The sequence below is a fragment of the Staurois parvus genome, unplaced genomic scaffold (assembly GCF_062004578.1).
Source record: "Staurois parvus isolate SC_StPar_1 unplaced genomic scaffold, SC_StPar_1.0 ptg001062l, whole genome shotgun sequence".
In the NCBI taxonomy this organism is placed as follows: Eukaryota; Metazoa; Chordata; class Amphibia; order Anura; family Ranidae; genus Staurois; species Staurois parvus.
In genome coordinates, this window is record NW_028318858.1 from 1,511,431 (window position 1) to 1,536,365 (window position 24,935).

A 24,935-nucleotide genomic window follows, 5' to 3' on the forward strand; every position below is an offset into this window, starting at 1 on the left:
TATCAGATGGGAGGCCAATCAAGTCATAGCTCAGGAAACCTCTAGTAACCTCTGGAAGAACCCTAGGTTTCCAAAGAACCTTGGATCAATGCTATTTGGTAGAGCCAACTGCTTGAGGCCAAAGCCAAAGCTGTCTGTAAAGGTGGCATTCTGACCACCACTGCAAGGCGGACATTATTCCCACTTGTCACCAATGTAAATGCCATTTTTCCTGCTGACTACCAATGAATTGGTCTTTGCAACAGTTCCTCGAGGCCCAAAAACTATATCAAGGGTTCCTCTAGGGTAAAATGTTTGAGAAAGGCTGGTCTAGTGAACCGTTTTAAACAATACAGTTTTAACTCCCAAATCGGTTCTACAATGCTAAAACTTTCATCCAACCTTTAAGTTTGTACATTTGTTGTTCTGAACAGCTAGTATAAAGGTGAATTAAGCAGGCCATACATCGATGGAAATTCGGCTGGTTCAGCAGGGACCGGCCGAACTCCGATCCATGTATGGGCACAGTGGTTGTACAGAAATTGATCTACCAATATCTTCTGTACTACTAGCCTGTTGGATAAATACCATTTGATCAGCACCACCGGCTATAGCCAGCAGCACTGATCAATGTATTCTGATTGCGGGGAAGTCTCCCCTCCATCACAACGCTTAGTGGGAATTTGAATACGTTGATGGGGAATTGGGTCAGTTTTCTTTTCGTTCAACCAACCACTAAAGCAGTCCATAGATAGCAGCCCCAGAATCTATGGGCTGCTTTAGTGGTATAAAGGACTTGTGGGTATACCCATTCCTTTTTCTGTTTATTCATTAGTTACGATCTGCCTAATTGGGGGCATGGGAGGGTATGTCCTTTGCCTTCATACAAAGGTGTTCCTCCTTTCCATCTCATACATTTGGGAGGTATGGTGTATGACTAGCTTTAATCTCAGGTATGTGCATTCCCATGTGGGCTTCTTAGACCTCTATTGTTGTAATGTTAATGATCGACCAGAAATAATTCCAAGCGTTTCAATATGCTTCACTCCACAATGTAGAAAATGCACCACTCTACCTTTATGGCTTATATAACATTTTGAAAAAAGCAGAATCCATTTACTGAGCCCAATTATTATTATCAGTTAGACATAGAGGTTTAGAGAAGGGTATTTTTGCCCTATGGAGGGTGGCTCAATGCTGGAGAGTCCATCATTCCACAGTCACTTGTGGGCGAATTCTAGTTGCAAAGTGTCACAACTAAACAGAACCCTCTCTAACATATATTCTTCTTGTCTTACTAATATAACCCTGTCTAACCTAATTTTGTCTTACCAGTTTAACCCTGTCTTACCTCTCTAACCTTGTCTGTTACCAGTATTACCCAGTCTTCCCAATATAACATTGTCCAGCTGGAATAACCTTGTCTTCTTCCCTTTCTTGTCTTCTCTCCCTTCGCACTCTCTCCTGACTTTCCGGATATTCTACAGGAGGATAAAGTGGTCAGAATAATTTTTTACTTATTAACACCTCTATTCATTGAGTCATATAAATCACTCCTTTGTTAGCTGTGGATTATTTTATTTTTATATTACATTTCATTGTTGTTTCACTGTTTGTGCATGTGTTGTGTTTCTGCATGAAACATTTGTGTATATGTGTATTTTTTGTAGCACATGTATTTGTTTCATATAAAAATACAGTATGTTCCCATACAATTCTTAGAGGATTCAGATGGTAACTTAAAGTGGTGGTAAACCATAAACCATATACCCAGTGACGTGACTGGCCTCAACTGAGAGATGAATCAAATCCTCCTACATAAGTTGTACCTGTTTTTCTGAATCTTCTCTTCTATACAACCATTCAAAGTGCTAAATTTATACAGCCTGTCTCAAAGTTCAGAAAATGGGGCGGAGAGCTGAAGTTTCACTCTGACTATAGAGGGATATGCGTTGTTCATATTTCATGTCTGAGGTTTACAACCACTTTAAATTGAATGTCAAGCCATTTTTTTTCTAGTTTTGAATAGAATATGGAAGGATTCGAACTCTCAGGTTTTTGCTGCTATCAGGGACTTATAATTCCATAACGCACAACCCATCGGTGGATGGTACTGCCCATTGAATGCAGCAAGGGGATAATTTTTTGCAAAATCTCAGCCAAGGCATGTGTATACCCCCTGTATGGCTGCTTTTGCAGTTTGGGGGAAGGGGCAACAAAATCGCAGCTCATCCACCTGTTTTACTAACCTCAAGTGTAAACTAGGCCTTAAACTATACTAACAGAATAAAGGAATGGCTTACCTTCCCTGGAGAAAATAATATTCACGTTTCCCTCCAGTGTTGTTCAAATAACCAGAATTTAGGGATTTAGTCACATGGTCTCAGCTGAAGGCAGGAACAGCCAATCTCTTAGCTATGATCATGTGACCAAATGCCTACAACACTGGAGGGAAGCTGCGGTGTAAATGTTTTACCAGGAAAGGTGAACATTTCATCCATTCGGGTGGTCTTTATCCCAGCAGGACTGTTAACGTAGCTTTATGTTTTCCCTTCAGTACAGGTTTGCTTTACTTTTTTATCTAGAGCTGTATTTCCTTATGCTGTTATAACTGTGAATTGGATAAACCTGCATTTTAGTGTGTGTTGAGGGGGTTGCTCTGCCAAGATAAGCAGATACCCATTGGGTTTCATAGGATTAACATTATGCCCAGAGATGTGTGTTTGACTCATTGGGGAATGATTCACTAAAGGCAAATAGACTGTACACTTTGCAAGCGTGGTTGCACTCTGCAAGGGCATTTGCTTCAGAGCTTAGTAAATAAGGTGAACCTTCACTTTGTAAAGAATACCCAATCACATGCAAGGAAAATAAAAAACAGCATTTTTGCTTGCACATGATTGGATGATGGAAATCAGCAGAGCTTCCCCTCATTTACTAAGGACAGGACAGTGGGCTGTGTCTGCTCTGCATAAGTTGAGCGGACACAGACCTGTCATCCGCCTGCTCAGCACAGATCTGCGGACAGATTCCCCGCTGAGCAGGCGTATCTGCTTAGCAGAGTTCGCTCGTGTGAAAGGGGCCTTAAGCTGTTTTTGACCGCTCTTTTATTTGAGGTCGAATATATTTCGGTAAGCCTCTCTTGTGCACGTTGTGGGGTGAAGCACCTGCTTCTCTTAAACATCACCGGTCCTGCAGGCATGAGCTAAGAAGATCGGAGATGGTGTCCTTTATACCTGTCATGCTTTAATCACTTGTTTAGAGATGGGTTTTTATTCTTATGAACTTTGTCAGAACTTTTTTGAATGCACACTTTTTTGGTGGACTGTTTAGGATATCATGCGCCTTGTATGGGTAATATCTGGGATTGTAATATTCAGTAGTGTATTTCTTTAAATTTCTTTGTCACTGCAGTTTGACCCCATTAATAATTAGAAAATCAAACACACATTCTTTAAACAAAAACATCGGTACACAATTCTACTAGTGTATTTCCAGCTTTAAGGGTACAGAATAAGAACATGTGCCATAAATCAATTGCCCCACATCACCACAAATACATGCAGACAACAGAAGATTGGTTACTGGGACTTGTCAGGTGCTACTTCTATAGATCACACAGAATGTTAAAAATCATTTTTTTATTATAGTAGAAAATTCATAAAAATATACAATTTTTAAAAAAGTTTAGGAAAAGTCGCTTGTCCTTAGAGTAACTGCTAGACCAATTACACATATATAATATCTTGATATACCCCACCAGTCAGCCGGATCCAAATATAATGTGGAATTACAGGTATTTTATGTGATGTGAATGTTGAATTGCCTTATGGGGTTTGGGTGGAGAGATACACATCGCTGGAGGATTCACCTCATTTATTCCTTCTCTTGTGTTTGTGGGATGGTGGTCCTTTATGTGGACCCAACACTAAGTACCTCTTTGGTGGTCCAGCTTATAGGAACTTTATTTATTGGGAAACCTAAAATTGCCTGATCTTGCCACTACGCTCAGTCATATAGGAACATATTGGGCAGCACAGTGGCTAACTGGTTAGCATTTTCACCTAGCAGCACCAGGTTCATTGGTTTGAATCACAACTGCGGCACTACCTGCCTGCAGTTTGCATGTTCTCCATGTGCCTGCGTGGGCTTCCTCTGGGTTCTTCCCACACTCCAAAGACATGCTGGTGGGTTAATTGGCTCCTGTCTAAATTGGCCATACTATATGTATGTATTAATGTGGGTTAGGGGCCTTAGATTGTACGCCCCTTGAGGGTTTGGGACTGATGTGAATGTACAATATATGTAAAGCACTGCACAAATTGATGGTGCTAGTTTACTGTCCTTAAGACTTTGAGGGGGGGCCGTACTGTGGCCAGTGAAAGTAGAAAATGCCCTAGGGCCAATGAAAGTAAGCAATGCCCCATCATTGGTATAAGGAGGAATATTGCCCCACTGTTGGGACCAGGGAAGGAATAGTGCCCCATGGTTGGTGTCAATGGGAAGAATAGTGCCATGCCATTGGTTGTTTTGGGAGGATTAGTGCCCCATTATTGGAGTCATTGGTAGGAACAGTGCCATATTGTTGGTATCAGTGACAGGAATTATGCCCCTCTGTTGATATCAGTGTTAGGAATAGTGCCCAATAGGCAGATAAAAGCAACCAAAGTGCCACATCTGGCCCTTGGGCCGCAGTTTGGAGGCCACTGATATATAATATATACAGTATGTGGAGGAAATTGGTCTAGCACAGGGGTGTCCAAACTTTTTTCAAAGAGGGCCAGATTGGATGAAGTGAACATGGTGGAGGGCCGAACATTTTTCCGAACATTCTTTGAACCATTACAATTAAATGCAAATAAATTATTTTAAGCCAAGTTAATTGCAAATGACATACTTTTCATTTCATAACATTAAGATCAGCTGAGTTTTCACAATGTATTGAAAATAAATTTTAAAAAAACTTACCTGCACTAATGTGAAGGGTGAAAAAGGTAGCTGGAGCTGAAGTCTGCTCGGCAGCCGGGAGGGGAAGAGACACTTCACGCTGGAAGCCCGGCCCTGACGTCACCGCCCTCTGTCGCTCCCAGCGCGGCGCAGTCACGCATGCGCACTGCTCTCAAGCAGAAGACTGTCTGCCACAGAAGGGAGGGCCGTGCGAGGGCCACATTACACAGAGTAGGGAGGGCTGTTGGAGGGCCGTATTAAACTGATCCCCGGGCCGTAAATGGCCGGACTTTGGACATGCCTGGTCTAGCAGTAACTATGAGGACAATGAATTTTGTTCTGCATTAAAAGAAATTACTATTAATATTTTTTCACTGTGTGACCAATTGAAGTAGAACCTGATAAGTCCCAGTGTTCATTTTTTGTGGTCTTCAAGGTGAAGAATACACAAGGCAGCAGGACACAGAAATCACAAGGCCGGTGCTGGCGACAAAGAAAATGATATATGAAGAGAATTCTCCATCCACTATGTTGCCTTGACAAAGAGATCCTACGAAGCCATGAAACATTGTTTTTTTTTTTAAGTGTTCCTACACCCACAACAATTGAACAAGCTGAAGTTAGAAGCTGATTGGCTACCATGCACAGCTGCACAAGATTCTGAGTGCTCCAGTTTTAGTAACTACCCCCCATGTTGTCAAATACAGTCACATTAGTTTTTTGTATTCAGCAAGTCGTAACCCTTTTAAAGTACATTCCCAAAATGGTGATGGTGATGGATGGCAACTGGCTTCTTAAAGCTCTTTTGTGGAGAAGTATTTCTTCTACATATTCTGTTCCTGGTTCCTTAATTTTTATTCAGTTAAGAATAACAATAAAAGGACCAGGTCTGCCCTTGCAGGAGTTTTTATTGACAGTATAGGTAAATATAAAACCAAATATGGTTCCAAAGGAATAAGCAACAACTGTGTCTAAACCTCGTTGTAAACAAATGAGTATAGAGGTCCAGGAAGGATCCACATGGATAGCAACGTCAAACCTGGACAAGCAGACTTCGTAACAACAGTGCAGTATGGTATATGTGCCAAGAAAAAAAAAAGAAAAAGGAGTAGGAGGAAGAAAACAGGAAAGAAGAAGGAGGGTAAATGGGGGGCAAGGGAATATGGACTTGTGATTGTCAGGGGAATCAGTCACAGGTGCCCAACACTGGATGGGGGAGTGAAGGTAAGGCATACGCAAGCCAAGATTCCCAAATTTTGAGTACTTGGCATGAGAGTTCTTGAGGATACTGGACATTTGTTCATTAAAGCAGAACACCCGTCGAAAATGTTTTTCCAGTGCATGGATCAGTTGCTCCTTTTTTCTGGTGTGAGGACAAAGCTCATACTCACCTGACCTGCTGAAAACCACGATTCCCCATGGCCCAGTGGTGGACTATTCTGGTCTGTGGAGCATGCTGTGAGCGTGCTGACATCAGGAACAGCTAATTTATAAGATCCCTGGACCGTGAGGGGAGGGTGGGGGGGGGGGGAGCAGGAGTCGAAGAGACCGGTCTTGTGCGGGGAAGATTGGTAGGTCAGGTGAATATATTTCCGCTGTTCTCTTTCCTAGAGCAAAATAAGCAGTTAGCCCATGCAGTGCGGGTACAGCTCCACCGCACGGGCAAAATAAAATTTTTCTTTTGCCCAGCATTTTTTGTCTTGCACGCCCTGGAAAAGAACCATGGGATTTTTCCAGACCTCAGCTATTGTTCTCTTGACAAAAATAGATTGGATGTCAACTTTTCTACAATTTCTGTTTCAAGATGCATATAGATAATTGACGACTAGGCAATGATCATAATGTCTATGGACACTTTCTGCCTTCTATAAATACTCATAGGGAAAAGAAGGTCTCACACACAGAAATATACACTGCTCAAAAATATTAAAGGAACACTTTGAAAACACATCAGATCTCAATGGGGAAAAATATAATGCAGGATATCTATACTGATGTGGACTGGGTAATGTGTTAGGAACGTAAGGATTCCCCATCGTTTGATGGAAGTTAAAATGATCAACCTACAGAGAACTGAACTCAATGATACAGCAGGCTAGTCCATTTTGCTGAAATTTCGTTACAGCAACTCAAAATGGTAGTCAGTAGTTTGTATGGCCCCCATGTGCTTGCATGTATCCCTGACAACATCGGGGCGTGATCCTAATGATACGACAGATGGTGTCCTGGGATATTTTCTCCCAGATCTGGCCCAGGGCATCACTGAGCTCCTAGACAGTTTGTGGTGCAACCTGGCAGCGTTGGGTGGACTTAAAAATTATATCCCAGAGGTGTTCTATTGAATTTAGGTCAGGCGAGCATGGTAGCCATTCAATGGTATCAATTCCTTCATCCTCCAGGAACTGCCTGCATACTCTCGCCACGTATTGATGTGCCATCCTGGAGGAGTTGAACTGCCTGTGCAACCTCTGTAGGGTCCAGGTATGGCTTCATGCTCTAAGTAGTGACACTGACCCTAGGCAAATGCAAAACTAGTGAAAAACATTCAGAAAAGATAAGTAGGGAAAAAAATGTCAGTGGCCTCCACCTGTAAAACCATTCCTGTTTTGGGGGTCATCTCATTGTTGCCCATCTAGTGCACCTGTTGGTAATTTCATTAACACCAAAGCAGCTGAAACTGATTAACAACCCCCTCTGCTACCTAACTGACTAGATCGGGTGTCGGCAACCCGCGGCTCCAGAGCCGCATGCGGCTCTTTTTCACCTTTGCTGCGGCTCCGGAGCACACTGCCCACCAGGTGACGGGCAATAGGGTTGCCGTAGCTCAGTGGTCGGCAAGCCGCGGCTCTTTTAACCTCCCTGGCGGTTTTCCTGAGTGTAGCTCGTGGTAGAATTTCTATACCACGAGCTACACTCAGGCTTACCATGCGGCGCTGCTCTGGGGGTCCCTGCAGCACTTACCTTGTCCATCCGTTCGATGTGTCCCCTGCAGCGTCCCTGGCCATCTCCTCCGGCCGATGCCGGCATCCGGCTTCTGTGTTCCGGTCCCCGTGACGTCGGGACGTACGGGCGCCGGCGGCGGCGGGAAATTTAAAAAATTTAAAAAATGTCTTTTTTTTTTTTTCAATTTTCAATAGTAAAACATTGCTGTTTCATCCCATTTCACATACATATTGTCCCTAGTGCTTTGTCCTGTGCCCTGCCTGCATTTTGTCTGTTCTTTCTGCCTGGAAACTTAGAAAAGTCCATGGCGTCCAAAAAGCGTCCCTTTAGGTCAAAAGCGGTTTTAGACCGGCTAGAGAACAGCGATAGTAAATCAGAACCACTTGCAGAATTGAGTGATAATGATTTGTGGGGAAATTTTCCTAAAAATTACAGCCTACAATAAAAAACTATTTCCATGCGAAAAAATGGTACCGCTTTCAGCACAAAAAATCGGAAGGAATCATACCGCCAGGGAGGTTAATGCAGCTCTTCTGTGTGCCGGGCGCCCGCTCCCCTCCCTCCTCTCGGGCGGCCGCCCCAAAAGTCAGGACTCTGCAGCTAGCCTAGCAATGGGCAAACTACGGCCCGGCGGACCTTATAATCCGGCCCGCGGAGCGTGGCAAACATTGGCTGTCAGGATGTAGGCGGGGCAGCGTGACGAACTCCTCTCCTCTCACAGTCCGCCCTGAAGACCAGAACTGCGCGGGAACACGGCGAGAGGAACGCGCGGAGTACAGGTAAGTGAATTGACACAATATGGGAATGAATTACTATAGGGGGGATGAATTACTATAGGGGGGATGAATTACTATATGGGGGATGAATTACTATAGGGGGGATGAATTACTATGGGGGATGAATTACTATATGGGGGATGAATTACTATAGGGGGGATGAATTACTATAGGGGGGATGAATTACTATGGGGGATGAATTACTATATGGGGGATGTATTTTCAGTTTTAAAAATGTGGCTCTCAAAATAAATTTTAATCGTGGTTTTGGCGAGATTTGGCTCAGTTGAAAAAAAAGGTTGCCCACCACTGACCTAAGGCTATGATTGTGATTATGATGATATACTGTGCCCCTGATTAACCCTTTGCTTACTGGGCCCTTAAACCCCCTTCATGACCAGAGCGCTTTTTGCAATATATGCAGTGTCGGATTTGTTTTAAATGTTGCAATGGTTTTGCGGCTCCCAGTCTTTTTTTCCCTCTCGGAAACGGGTCCAAGTGGCTCTTTATGTCTTAAAGGTTGCAGACCCCTGGACTAGATCAATATCCCAGGAGTTTCATTCACTTGATGCTATACTCTGATTAAAAAGTGTTCTTTTAATTTTTTTGAGCAGTTTAAGTTCAGATGATATAAGCACATAGATCTGGTTGTCAGGGAGAAAATAATTGGGGTTGATTTACTAAAGGTAAATAGACTGTGCCTATTATTAATACTGTTGCTCCTTATGTAAATAAATGAGGTGAAGCTTCACTTTGCAAATAATACCCAATCACATGTAGGGAAAATTAAAAAAAAAAAGCATTTTTGCTTGCATATGATTGGATGATGGGAATCAGCAGATCTTCACCTCATCTACTAAGCGCCAGAGCAACTGCAAAGTGCACAGTCTATTTGCCTTTAGTAAATCAACCCCATTGTTTGGTTGTAGGTTTGTTGCCAACAATTACCTACCATCAAGGCTAAATTATCAGTCTGAGATCAGTTTGGGATTTTCTTACATACTGGTTAGTGTTTCTGTACCAGTCAGTGTTACTGCATGGGACTGATGTGACTGTACAATATATATGTAAAGCGCAGCGTAAATTGACAGCTCTATATATGTACCTGTAATAATAATAAAAAAATAAAGAAAAAAATCCCAAACAAAGGTCCAGCGTACACCAGCATTTGGCATGTGTTTCCCATGTGTTCACCATGCATTCATACCAACTTGTATGGAGAAAATAAGCAAAACTGAAATTGTTATTCAAACTCACCTACTGGCCAAAATGTTTTATTTTATTTTGGATAAAGCTGGTAAGGATTAGAGCATCTGTAAGTTTTTTTTATTGCTGTTGCAATTGGGATACAGGCAGAAACTGTTTAGTGGGGACAAAAATACAGTTTTTTTAGAGTGGGGAAGGGTTAAAACTTCTAATGCTGTTATAATTGTCTGTGCTTTTCTATTGTATTGATGAAAGTGGAAATCTCCCCTATTGAAACTGACAGAAGTTTGAACTTTTTTCCATACTATGAAAAAAAGAAAATTATAATTTGGTGGATGTAGGCTTTAAAATAACACAATGGACTATGGGGATTGTAGTGGACATAGAGCAGTGCATATAACCACAACTAACATGCTGTGCTCGTTGCAAACAAATGGAGGTGATGGGGAAAAGGAGAGGTTCAGGGGCTCACAGAGGACATTATGAGGGCGCACAGCAAGAAACAATTTTATGAAAAATAGATTACAGGGCCATTAAAGTGGAATAAAAGTTTAACTAAAACTGTTTTGAAAATGTTCCCTCCCTCCTCCTTCTACCTATTCTGCTTAACCTGTGTAAGTAAGATGTGTGTACTTACCTATTTCCACTCTGGTCTGGTCATGTCATCCCACTGCTCCAACTTATCTGTGTCATTGAGTGCCTGCTGCAGGGGAGAGGAGGAAGCACCAACAATTACTGGGCCAAGTGAGCCTATGGGTGATGTCACAGCTCCGGGAGTTCACATCAGCTGTCGAGTGCTCCCTTACATAGATCTGCAGGATCACGTGACCATGCTGAGGAGAGTGAAAATAGGTAAGTACACACTGTCACGATCGCATGATTGCCGCCACCAACATGCGACAATCTCACGACCGTGACCACCAATACGTCACAATCGCGGCGTCAGACCCCAGACCTTCTCACCAAACTCGTGACCGAAGGACCGGCTGATCCAGACCGCGATGTGACGTGCGTAACAATGCCACACTCGGCTGTGCCCTGCACAACGATTGTCCAGCTAATGGAACGCAATCGACGCACCGGCAGCCTGAATGCCCTTGTTACTGGGTTGGGTTAATTACGCAACTAACCCTTCACTGCCACCACCCCTTTTTGTACAGAGAAAGGGGAAACTCTCTTTATCCAATATACACTGTAATGGTTGAAAAGTTGCCTGTCCAATACGGTCACCGCAGGCCGATTGGGCAGAGAATTAAACAAACACAGTAGCGTCTCTTCAAAAGGCAGGAATTCGTAAATTGCAATTAAGCGCTTTAGAAACAGTGTAACACTTTCAGAAAGAAAGATTTATTACTAAAAGAGTCAAACAGGTGCAATAAAATATTTACAGAAAAAGATGTAACTAAGATATATATATATGCATAGAAAACAGCACAGCAAAGAGATAACAGGGAGAAGTTAAAGGGTTAAGTTACTTGCCATGTTAAGCCTTGAGGTAGCAGATCCAAGTTACAGAGGGAAAGGGTCTTTGATCTCCCGGGTGGTATATTGATGTTAAAATTGGGAGATGTGTTTTGCTTGCTTTTTAGGCTTGCCAGCCTGTCTTTTAAAGTACCCCAGCAGGGGGGGTGGCTCTGAGTAACTGGCCAATACCCTGTTTTGGGTGGGATTGTCGGATGGACTCTGCATTAAAACTGACAGCTTCATAATCCATGATATGAAACATAGGTGACAGCTGACCTGAGGAATGTTCATTTAACTTCTGTCACCTGGCTGGTAGGGTTTATGAGGTTCCAACTTCTTTCAAGTCCTGGCAAAAGCTGCCTTATCTTGGTTAGGAGGTGCGAGTTTACACAGGCCTTGGAACAACCAGGCTCTGGCTTCATGGGGGGGCTTTGTAGCTCTGGGCCCCCTGCTGTTCTAGCCTGCCAGCAACTTTTAACACACACACATCTGTCACTGTGCCTCTCAGGAAGGAAGGGGGAAGGAGAATAAAGGATTGAGGAATACTTTTAATAAAAAAGGGGAACTCCGTGTCCATCTCTGATGAGCAAGTTTGCTACACACACTTCTATTTTATACAGATTAGGCAGGATATGTAGAAGGGGGAGGAAACATTTTTTAGGAAAGTTATAGTTAGGTTTTCTTTCACTTAAGTAGTGGATGTGTATGAAATATTTAGAGCTGCATTCATGGGGGTGAGGGGGGGGGGATAAATTACAGGGCAGTTTCACCAAAGATGGAGGAAAACCCCACCAACCACCCAGTGAGGGGTGCCTAAGCCACCAGCAAAGGAACTGTTATTGGACTTAGTAGCTGGTTTGCCTTTGTATTGAAGTCAAGGGAGTCTCTTGTAAAAAATTAAAACTTGTATCAGAGAGGCACACATGGGAGGTTTCTCTGCTGGGGAATATATTACATGTCTGATAACTTTGCTGTATGCCATTCTACTGATTGGTTAGCATGGTATGCTGGGATTTACTGCAGTCCTAATAAACAGTAATGCGATGCTGAGCGATTAAACAAGTCTAATAAATGAGTTGATAGTTTCTTGGCTGGAATCTTTACATGACACTATCATGATTTATTGCTTTTTCTCTAATAATTATTACAATTAAGTAATTTCTGCATCATTCACATCTCCTAGAAATTGATTTTGGAGATAACCGTGAATTGTTGATAAATTGGGGTATTGGGAATATATTTATCACTTACATTCCGCTGGAAGCACACTGGCTTAAAGCAGCGGCACATGGGAATGTCAGGGAGCAATAATTAGAGTACCTTCTTTTTCTTTCAGCATGTGCTGTCTAATGTAGAAAGTTACATTTGCTGTATTATTAATAGATTGTCGCTGTGATAAAGAAAAAAGGGAAACTCTAGTAAATGCCAACGTCCCCATTACATAATCCCCAAATAGTCTAAAAAAGCCACCCATAAGATGCATTACAGGTTTAATTGATCTGCATCAGTCATTAAGAGGTGGGCACACAAACCTAATTTGTGAAGGGGCAGGTTGTAAGTCCGTGAGTTCTACATTTTAATTGCTCCTGCATTGCAAGAAAAGCAGGTAAAAGCGTTATCTATTCAATATATACAGTGTATGTGTATATATATATATATATATATACAGTTGTGTTCAAAATAATAGCAGTGTTGAAAAAAGTGAATAAAGCTCAAAATCCTTCTAATAGCTTTTATTTCCATACACACAAATGCATTGGGAACACTACACATTCTATTCCAATATCAAATTTGTGTTGCTCCTCTAAAAAAATTGAAGAGAAGTGAATATTAGACTGTTCAAAAAAATAGCAGTGTTTGTATTCTTCTTTACAAACTCAAACATTCACTATATAAACTGAAAATGTTTGAAGATTTTGCTTTCCTTTGAATCACTTAATGAATATTTAGTTGTATGCGTACTGTTTCTGAGAACTGCTGTACATCTGTGTTGCATGGAGTCAACCAACTTCTGGCCCCTGTGAACAGGTATTCCAGCCCAGGATGATTGGACTACATTCCACAGTTCTTCTCTATTTCTTGGTTTTGCCTCAGAAACTGCATTTCTGATGTCACCCCACAAGTTTTCTATTGGATTAAGATCCGGGGATTGGGCTGGCCACTCCATAACGTCAATCTTGTTGGTCTGGAACCAAGATGTTGCACGTTTACTGGTGTGTTTGGGGTCGTTGTCTTGTTGGAACACCCATTTCAAGGGCATTTCCTCTTCAGCATAAGGCAGCATGACCTCTTCAAGTATTCTGATGTATTCAAACTGATCCATGATCCCTGGTATGCGATAAATAGGCCCAACACCGTAGTATGAGAAACATCTCCATATCATGATGCTTGCGCAACCATGCTTCACTGTCTTCACAGTGTACCGTGGCTTGAATTCAGTGTTTGGGGGTCGTCTGACAAACTGTCTCTGGCCACTAGACCCAAAAAGAACAATCTTACTTTCATCAGTCCACAAAATGTTGCGCCATTTCTCTTTAGGCCAGTCAATGTGCTCATTGGCAAATTGTAACCTCTTCAGCACATGTCTTTTTCATCAGTGGGACTTTGCGGGGGCTTCTTGCAGAAGCTTGGCTTCACATAGGCGTCTTCTAATTGTAACAGTCCTCACAGGTAACTTTAGACCTTCTTTGATCTTCCTGGAGCTGATTGTTGGCTGAGTCCTTGCCATTTTGGTTATTCTTCTATCCATTCGAATGGTAGTTTTTTGCTTTCTGCCACGTTTCAGGTTTTGGTTGCCATTTTAAAGCATTTGCGATCATTTTAGCTGAGCAGCCTATCATTTTCTGCACTTCTTTATATGTTTTCCCATCTCCAATCAACTTTTTAATCAAGGTACGCTGTCCTTCTGAACAATGTCTGGAACGACCCATTTTCCTCAGAATTTCAGAGAGAAATGCACTGTAACCAGCATGTACAACATTTGCTGCCTTCCTTCCTTAAATAAGGGCAATAATTTCCACCTGTTTTTCAAAGAATGAATGACCTCACTAATAGAACTCCACACTGCTATTATTTTGAACATGCCCCTTTCAATTAGTGATTCAATTACACAGAATCAGCAGCATGCATGTCATGACTGTTGGGTCTGTTGGATTTCTATTACTCTACTACACCTGCTAGTAAATTATTTGCCATGTAGAAATATCATTTCTACCAAAAACAGTGTTTGCTGTGTCTCCCAGCACAGTTTCAAGAGTATGGAGGAGATTCCAAGAGACAGGCAATTACTCTAGAAGATCTGGACAAGGCCATAGAAGGTCCTTAACGCATCAGCAGGACTGGTATCTGCTCCAGAGCCCTACAAAATGAGCACTGCCACAGTCCTACAAAATGACCTGTAGAAGGCCACTGGTGTGAATGTCTCTGACCAAACAATCAGAAATAGACTTCATGAGGGTGGCCAGAGGGCCCAACATCCTCTAGTGGAACTTGTGCTCACTGTCCGGCACCATAGAGCTTGATTGGCATTTTCCATTGAACACCAGAATTGGAAGGTCCACCATTGGCTCCATGTGCTTTTCACAGATGAAAGCAGGTTCACCCTGAGCACATGTGACAGATGTGAAAGGATCTGGAGCAGCCAAGAAGAACGTTATGCTGCCTGTAACATCGTTCAGTATGACCGTTTTGGTGGTGGGTCAGTGATGGTCTAGGGAGACATATCCATGGAGGGACGCACAGACCTCTACAGGCTAGACAATGGCATCCTGACTGTCATTAGGTCTCAGGATGAAATCCTTGGACCCATTGTCGGACCCTACGCTGGTGCAGTGGGACCTGGGTTGCTCTTGGTGCACGACAATGCCTGGCCTCATGTGGCAAGAGTATGGAGGCAGTTCTTGGAGGATGAAGGAATTGTTACCATTGAATGGCCCCCATGCTCACCTGACCTAAATCCAATAGAACACCTGTGGGATATCATGTTTCGGTTCATCCGACGCTGCCAGGTTGCACCTCAGACTGTCCAGGAGCTCAGTGATGCCCTGGCTCAGATCTGGAAGGAAATACGCCAGGACACCATCCATTGTCTTATTAGGAGCATTCCCCGACGTTATTCAGCATGAATAAAAGCACGTGGGGGCCATACAAACTACCGAGTACCATTTTGAGTTGTTGCAATGGAATTTCAGCAAAATGGACTAGCCTACTGCATCATTTTTTCACTTTGATTTTCGGAGTGTCTTTGAATTCAGTCCTCTGTAGGTCGATCATTTTAATTTGGTCGATCATTTCCATCAAACGTTGGGGAATGCTTACGTTCCTAACACATTACCCAGTCCATATCAGTATAGATATCCAGCATGATATTTTACCCCCACTGAGATCTGATGTGTTTTCAAAGTGTTCCTTTAATTTTTTTTTAGCAGTGTATAAAGTCATGGCCACGCCTGCATTTCTGTCAGATAAATGCACCACTTCACCCAGAAAATTGTTGCAATTACAAATGTTTAACCATTCTCATGTTTATTTATTTTGTTTGTATTGGTATGACACACAAAAAGTGGAGAAACAAAAAGCCAAATCTGACACTTTCAAGTGGGTTTGATAATAAAGTTGGCAGTGCCTCCACCCAGAACAGGGAATCCCTTCCTGATAAATTAACCAGTAATCCAATCCAATTGAGAGCAGAAGAACTACTGCAACCAGCATTCAACATTAACCATGCGTGCATAAATGCACACCAGTATGGACATATAACAGTGCATACTTCCAATGTACAAACTGGTATTATCCAGGGCAGCACAGTGGCTAAATGGTTAGCACTTCCACCTGGCAGTACAAGGGTCATTGGTTCGTATCCCAACCACAGCACCACCTGTCTGGAGTTTGCATGTTCTCCCTGTGCCTGCATGGGTTTCCTCCGGGTTCTCCGGTTTCCTCACACATTCCAAAGACATACTGGTAGGTGAATTGGCTCCTGTCTAAATTGGCCCTAGTATGTGTATGTATGAATGTGAGTTAGGGACCTTAGATTGTATGCTCCTTGAGGGTTAGGGACTGATGTGAATGTACAATATATATGTAAAGCGCTGTGTAAATTGATGGCGCTATATAAGTACCTGAAATAAAATAAATAAAAATAAAAATCCGCAAACAGGGTCCGATAGGAGTCCTGGGGGAACTGTGCACATACTTATACCCGGTTATATATATTTATTAATAGAGAACTCCAGATTAATGTTGCAGAGTTGCAAAGTTCAGTAGCAGGGACCCCTGAGGCTGTGATAGCAGTGATCTCTAGTCTCATGTAATGTTTCCAGTCCATCCTCTAAAGCATGTTTCCATTTTCCCCTCAAGTGCTATAGCAGCAGCAGGCACTATCCACTAATTATCCACTGGATGGCTTTTACAGACGGTGGGAGGGGTTGGCCCCTCCCCTGCCGCTTGCTAGTGCCTCTCTGAGATCTTCGTCCCACCGGAGGTCCCAGAACTGAGGTCAGTGGTTCTGAGGGCTTACCATAGAGTTGTCGGAGGACCAGAGGGTCTCCGATGACCTCTAGGGTACTGGCAACCAGAACCGATGTGTACTATCGTCACTTCCAGGGAAATAAACCGCACCATTTTCAAATCTGAAAAAATTGGTGTGATCAGATGCTTTTAGGGCACAGGAGAGACCTGGGGACTCGTAGACCCCAGATATCTCCATAAAGATATCTTCATAACTGTCACTGCTGATTGGTATCACAAGGGATGTTTACATTCCTTGTGACAGCAGTAAAAGTGTTCAAAAAATTTAAAGAAACAATGTAAAAATTAAATAATACAATGAAAAAAATTTTTTTAAAGCACCCCTGCCGCCATCATGCTTGTGTGCAAAGGTGAATGCATGCGTCTGTCCTGCATGCATACATAAACAGCGATCACACTACACGTGAGTATTGGCGCAAGCATCAAAGCGAGAGCAATAATTCTAGCACCAGATCTCCTCTATAACTTTAAACTGGTAACCTGTGAAGGCTTATAAAGCATTTCATGTGGAGATTTTCCACATGTGTGTGCAACTGTAGCCTCCCTAGTGGTCTGATTATGTCAGTATTTCTGTGCTCAAAGCGGTACATTTTTTTTGCGTGGAAATATGTCGTTTTTTATTGTAGGCCTGTAATTTTTAGGAATAACTCAATGAAATCTGTCCGAACAAGAGTGTAGTAAACATCCCGGGTATGATAAAATTTGAAACATGAAATCATAAATTATAATATAATAAATAATCATAAAAAATAATATAATAATAAATGTAATTCAATAATGTAATCAAACCAAAAACACTGAAATTTGAAATAGAGCGCCAAGTTCGCACATCACTGAGCAAAGTCGTAAAATCGTTTTCGGTGTCTGATGACAAATTTCCCCACAAATCATTATCACTCAATTCTGCAAGTGGTTCTAATTTACTATCGCTGTTCTCTAGCTGGTCTAAAACCGCTTTTGACCTAAAGGGACGCTTTTTGGACGCCATGGAGTTTTCTAAGCTTCCAGGCAGAAAGAACAGTAAAAATGCAGGCAGGGCACAGGACAAAGCACTCGGGACAAAATGTATGTGAAATGGTTTGATACAGTAATGTTTTACTATGTGATTTTAGTGTATTTAGTGTGTATTTAGTGTGTGTATGTCACTTTTTAACATTTTAAAATTTCCCACCGGTTCCATCCCCCGTACATCCCGACGTCACAGGGAACGGAACCCGGAAGACAGATGCTGGTATCGGCTGGAAGAGATGGCCGGGGACACTGCAGCAGGGACATCGCGGGAGCGAAGGACAAGGTACGTGCAGAAGGGATCCCGGAGCAACGCTGCAAGGTATTCCCGAGTGTAGCTCGGGGTTACCACTTGTGGTGCTGAAACTTTATCCCGAGCTACACTCGGGAATACCTCCAGGGAGGTTAAAGCTTGGCATGATTGATATCTATTTACTCTGCGTAACATCATCTTTTGTATTCTACCAAAAATTGGGTATTTATATTGTGTTTGTGTGCATTATAAAATCATGAAAGTATATTCTTCCCCAAAAAATTGTGTTTGAAAAACCGCTGCACAAATACCACGACATAAAAAATTGCAAAAACCACCAATTTATTCTCTAGGGCCTCTGCTAAAAAAACCAAAAACAAACATATATGTATATATATATATATATATATGTATACGTGTATATAATATTATTATTATTATTATACAGTATTTATATAGCGCCAAAGGGTATGCTCAGCGCTGTACAGTAGCAGGGGGACATAACATGAGACAAGACAGTAACAGTACACTACACATGGGGTTCGAGGGCCCTGCTCTTTCGAGCTTACAATCTAGGAGGGAGGGGAGGGTGGCACAGGAGGAGATGGCTGTGGGGGATGGAATGGTGGGTGGAATAAAGGAGGTTGGTTGTGAGGTGAGGTCGGGTGTTAGGAGAGGTTGGGGTAGGCTTCCCTGAAGAGGAGGGTTTTCAGGGTGCGCCTGAAGGTGAGGAGGGTAGGTGACATTCTGATGGATTGGGGTAGGGAGTTCCAGAGGATGGGGGAAGTCCTAGAGAAGTCCTGCAATCGGGCGTGGGAGGAGGAGACCAGGGAGCTAGAGAGCAGGAGGTCCTGTGAGGAGCGGAGGGTACGTGAAGGGTAGTATCCGGGTATCAGCTCAGTTATGTAGTTCGGGGCAGCATTGTGAATGGCTTTGTAGGTCAGGGTTAGCAGCTTGAACTTGATGCGTTGGGCAATCGGGAGCCAGTGAAGGGAGTGGCAGAGGGGGGAGGCAGATGTGGAGCGCTTGGTGAGGTGGATGAGTCTGGCCGCTGAGTTTAGGACATAGAGTTTAGTATATAGATATATATATAGATATATCTATATATCTATATCTATATATATATATTATATATATATATATATATATAGTGGATATAAAAAGTCTACACACCCCTATAAAAATGTCAGGTATCTGTGATGTAAAAAAATAAGACAAAGATCATTTCAACTTGTTCCACCTTTAATGTGATCTATAAACTGTACAACTCAGTTGAACAATAAACTGAAATCTTTTAGGTGGAGGGAAGTAAAAATAAAAAACTAAAATAATATGGTTGCATAAGTGTGCACACCCTTAAGCTAATCCTTTATTGAAGCACCTTTTGATGTGATTCCAGCACTCAGTCTATTTGGGTATGAGTCTATCAGCATGGCACATCTTGAATTGGCAATATTTGCCCATTCTTCTTTGCAAAAACACTCCAAATCTGTCAGATTACGAGGGCATCTCCTGTGCACAGCCCTCTTCAGATCACCCCACAGATTTTCTATCGGATTCAGGTCTGGGCTCTGGCTGGACCATGCCAAAATTTTAATCTTCTTCTGGTGAAGCCATTCCTTTGTTGATTTGGATGTATGCTTTGGGTCGTTGTCATACTGAAAGATTAAGTTCCTCTTCATGTTCAGCTTTCTAGCAGAAGCCTGAAGGTTTTGTGCCAATATTGACATAATGGGGTTTATTTACTAAAGCTGGAGAGTCCAAAATCAGACTCACTTCTGCATAGAAACCAATCAGCTTCCAGGTTTCATTGCCAAAGCTTCATTGAACAAGCTGAGGTTAGAAGCTGATTGGTTTCTATCCAGAAGGGAGTCTGATTTTGCACTCTCCAGCTTTAGTAAATAAACCCCAAAGTGTCAGAAAAGGCTGGTCTTCAAGTGGATATTTAATGTTGCAGGCTTTGATTGCATATCCCTACTCACTTCTGTTATGAATACTACAAACACTTCTTTCCATGCTCATACTTTTTCAAAAGGGAAAAGGGTCAGAAAAAAAGGGCCAGTGCAGAGTTGTTGTTCAGTCAAAAGGAAATTTAAATATAACAACACAGAAACACTCCATAAAAGATAAATACTCACCTTGTGTGTTTTATTCATTTGCAACTTCTTATTCTAGGTGTATTTTTTCCCCCCCAAAAGGTAGAGTTATACTTTACATCTATAGTACAATGCATTGTATATATCTGTTGACTATTAGGTTAATGGGTCCTTTTCCACTATGCTCTTTACATACAGTAAAAAGGCCACAGGCTCACAAATCTTTCTTGATTTATGCTCAAGGATTGTAAAAGGAAATCATTGATTTTGGGCACTGATGCCGAAAACATTTCTGTAATGATGGATCTGACTTAGATAATTAATAAAGCATTTAAGATAGATGAGTTTTCATGCAATGAAAACATGCTCATCTGTTATAATGTATATTTTCGCTAGCGCTCCCAGGTGACCGGGTCTCTGGACAGTAGAAGAAATTCGTTTACAGCCTCCTGTAAAAGGCACGCCGCTTAGCTGAGTAGAATAATTGATGTAAATGAACTTACCTTATTGAAAACCGCAAAAAGTGAAATGGTTTTCAGGTTTAATCATTTATCTGTTTAAACTTGTATAGATTTAATTAGAAATCAATGTGCTAGTTAGTGAAAAGGGTCTATTGATTTTTTTTTGTCTTTTTAGGGGTGGCGGGGCAACGTGCTGGTGAAAACTGCAGGCAGTGCATCCCAATAAATCTCCCAGTAAAATGCTATTTATTGGAATTAGGGCCCCATTTTTTTTCCCTTTAGTTTAGATTTTTAGTTGCATTTACTGGCTAGAAGTTACAGCGTATATTTTCCCCACGTAATGTGTTGAAAGGGTAGGTATATTTTTATCAAACACCCCAAAACACACCCCACCCCTCCTCATTATATTTTGAAGTTGAAGCACAGATACTGGGCAGATTTAGTACCCTTAGGATTCTCCGACTCCTGCTGGACCTGAGCTGGCTACATATGCCTGGGATAGCCATTAGGCATTATATATATATATATATATATATATATATATATATATATATATATATATATATATGTGTACCCCCTTGCAAAGGACCATGTTTGCCCGCATGGGGTGAACAGATTTTCTGTGCATTCCCATTCGTGTCAATTGGGACAGAGTTGCTGCATAGGACACATCCATCTTTGTGGTGCATACCCCTGACCTTACCTGCATTTGGAGAAAAGCACTTGCACCCACACGGATCCCAAAGTGGGAGTAGCAGCTGAACCCACCACGTCCCAATTGACACGAATGGGACTGCCTTCACATGGATGCACGGAACGTTTTTGTATCCCTTGTGGGCAACCACGGGTTTTCACATGGGTTTATGCTTAAGTATACCCACGTGAACAAGGCCTTTACTGTCTATAGCTGAGGCTGGCACATGCATAATATTATAACCAGGCCAATTCTGGCATCAGCATTTTTTTCTTAGAAAACCACTAAAAATCCCCCAAAATTATATTTTTTATAAGCAGGGGCCCTGGAGAATAAAATAGTGGGTTTTGCTTATTTATATGACACACTGTATTTGCTCAGCAGTTTTTCAAACGCATATTGTTTGGAAAAAATACACTTTAGTAAAATTTAATGCACAGAAAACACAGTATAATACCCAATTGTTTGGTATTTATTTACTCAGTATAACATCATCTTTTATATTTTACCAAACATGATATGCCTTAAAATTGCATACGCCTGTGGAAGGGTGCCAAACTATGGAACCTAAAAATCTAGGTGACGCTTTAAAAGCCTTTACAGATTTAGGAGGTCTGGTGCTTAAATTATTGCTCTCACTCTGACATTTGCTGTGATACCTCGTATGTGTGGGGCGATTGCTGGTTACATATGCTTGTGGGACTGACAAACACGTTTAGAAAATTGGGGTGGTGCATTATGGTGCCAGAGGAGCCAGTGCAAGTTAGTTATGCCCTATTCTCCATAAACTGAACCAGCATTGGAGAACACATTATGCAGAATGGGTGCTTCAATATCCATTCACCAGACTATTCCAAGATATCAACAGCATGCCATTTTTTGAACCAGCTTGGTTCAAATGAGCTATTTTAAAGTGACAGAAAGCTGGAGTTAGTCTTTACCCTCCATCCACATCTGAGTGTTTATCTCTAGCAGAATTTCAGTAATTCTGCCCACGCTCTGCAAAAATGACAAATTGCACCATGTGTGTCTGGGTGCCATTCATTTTCAATGGCAACAAAATGTGCATTTTATTCAATGGCAACAAACCGCATCGCGCAAAGCTTGTCACCCAAAAGAGGCTTCTTCTCCTTTTTGAGCATCAGGCTTCGGGCAATGCCGTTTACCGTGATTGCAGCACAACAATCATGACAAAACCACACAGTGTTTTGGTGCCATTGATAATGAATGGCACCTGAACATACGTACGTGGTGCGATTTGTCATTTTTACAAAGCGATTTGGGATCATGGGCAAATTTGCAAATGCCCAGATGTGAACGGGACCATAATGTTAACAACAGAAAGAAGCAAAATTAAAAAAGACACAAGTCCATCTAGTTCAAGCTTCTATCTTTTGTTGACATTAAAGTGTTTTGTCTGCTTATCTAAATATGGTATGGTAGTGGTATCTTGGATTGGGATTTATGCTTTGGCTGCGTCATCCACCATTTCACCACAGCAGCCTCCAATGGTTGGGTTTCATTGCTGTATTCACTGTATTCATGTATTCATTGCTGAGCTGAACGCTTTATATTTATGGAACCAATCACCAGGATGTCACATGAGGGCCAGCACTCTGATGAGCAAATTGGAGCTTACACTAGAAAATTGGGGTGGTGCAGCTCTATGCCAGGGCAGCCACTGGAAGGTAGGTATGCGCATGCTCCATAAATTGAACCAGTACCCAGTGCCAGGAGAGCCAGTGAATGGTGGGTATGTATTATTCTCCTTTGTGCAGAATGGGTGCTTTATTGTCCAGTCACCAGGCTGTCATATGGGTGGCACCTGTTTGATCAGCGAATATAAAATTGGGGTTGTACATCATGGTGCTAGGGGAGCCAGTGCAAGTTAGGTACTGTATGTTCTCCATTAATTAAACCGCTATGGGAGAACACATGACACTCCCCTTGCTTCCCCATTGTGCAGAACGGGTGCTTCAGTGTCCAATCACCAGGCCAGTCCAGAAGATCCCCTAAGCACCATGTTTAGAAAAACCAACAGGACACTTTATGGTACCAACAGAAATCAGTGGTGTTTTGATTCCACTAGGGGCTCCTTCCTCAGGTAGTAGTGATATTCCTCAGGTATGAAGAAGAGGTCCCTAGTGGCCTTGATACGTCGCTAATTTCTGTTGTTGACATAAAATGACATGCCTGTTTAACTAAACAGAATGTGCTGGTAATATCTTGGATTGTACTTATGTTTTGGCTGCACCATCTGCCATTCCACCACAGCACCCTCCTATGACTGAGTCTTATTGTTGTATGGAGTGTGCTGGACTCTTTATTTATGGGACTGATCACCAGGCTTTCACATGGAGGCCTGTACTTTGGAACTTATGCTTGGGGTGGTGCATCATGGTGCAGGGGCAACCACTGGAAGGTGGTTATGTCCATGCTCCATAAGATGAACCAGTATGGGCAAAGTACTGGTCCACTGGGCGCTTTGTGTTTATAGGACCAATCCCTAGGCTGTCACATGGGGACTGGTGGGTGGTGCATCATGGTTCAGGGGCAACCACTGGAACCAACAACCACTGGAAGGTGGTTATGTCCATGCTCCATAAGATGAACCAGTATGGGCAAAGTACTGGTCCACTGGGCGCTTTGTGTTTATAGGACCAATCCCTAGGCTGTCACATGGGGACTGGTGGGTGGTGCATCATGGTTCAGGGGCAACCACTGGAACCAACAACCACTGGAAGGTGGTTATGTCCATGCTCCATAAGATGAACCAGTGCGGACAAAGTACTGGTCCACTGGATGCTTTGTGTTTGTAGGACCAATCACCAAGCTGTCACATGGGGGTCAGTACTTTGGAACTTATGCTAGAAAATCGGGGTGGTGCATCATGGTGCAGGGGCAACCATTGGAAGGTCGGTATGTCCATGCTCCATTAGATGAACCAGTAAGCCCAAAGTACAGGTCCACTGGATTCTTTGTGTTTATGGGACCAATCACTGTCCTGTCACACGGGGGCCAGTACTTTGGAACTTATGCTAAAATATTGGGATGATGAATCATTCTACCGGGGCAACCACTGGAAGGTGGGTGTGTCCATTCTCCATACGATGAACCAGTATGGGCAAAGTACAGATCCACTGGACGCTTTGTGTTTATAGGACCAGTCACCAAGCTGTGACATGGGGTACTTTGGAACTTATGCTAGAAAATTTGGGTGATGCATCATGGTGCCGGGGCAAATACTAGAAGGTAGGTATTTTCATGCTCCATAAGATGAACCAGCATGGGCAAAGTACAGGTCCACTTTAAGTTGCAAATAATTAATCATAAATCTATTTAATCCTTAGTTCTCTGACAATAGCTATTCTATGTTTTCCCCAGTTGACAGAGACAGTTATGATTAATGTCTTCCGTCGTCCACCCACAAGGATTTTTTTTTCTCCTCTTTACTATGACAGAAGTTTTGTGGAGTACAATGGCAGTGAATTGTATTGATCTGGGTAATTAGAGCGATGTTAAATAATGGTCCATCCTGACAAATTGCCAGTTCCGGTCACAGGTGTGTAACAGTGCAGT

The 24,935-nt window shown here is 42.4% G+C and overlaps 1 protein-coding gene across 41 annotated transcripts in view; it reads left to right on the forward strand.

Annotated features, from left to right (window-relative positions):
* The window catches only part of RIMS2 (regulating synaptic membrane exocytosis 2), a 919,325-nt gene that overhangs the window by 173,968 nt on the left and 720,422 nt on the right, over positions 1-24,935 (forward strand). For all 41 annotated transcript variants that reach the window (XM_089658335.1, XM_089658295.1, XM_089658297.1 and 38 more), the window contains one exon: positions 1,467-1,478. In XM_089658335.1, the coding sequence (XP_089514461.1) occupies positions 1,467-1,478 (12 nt within the window). The remainder of the gene's footprint in view (positions 1-1,466; positions 1,479-24,935) is intronic.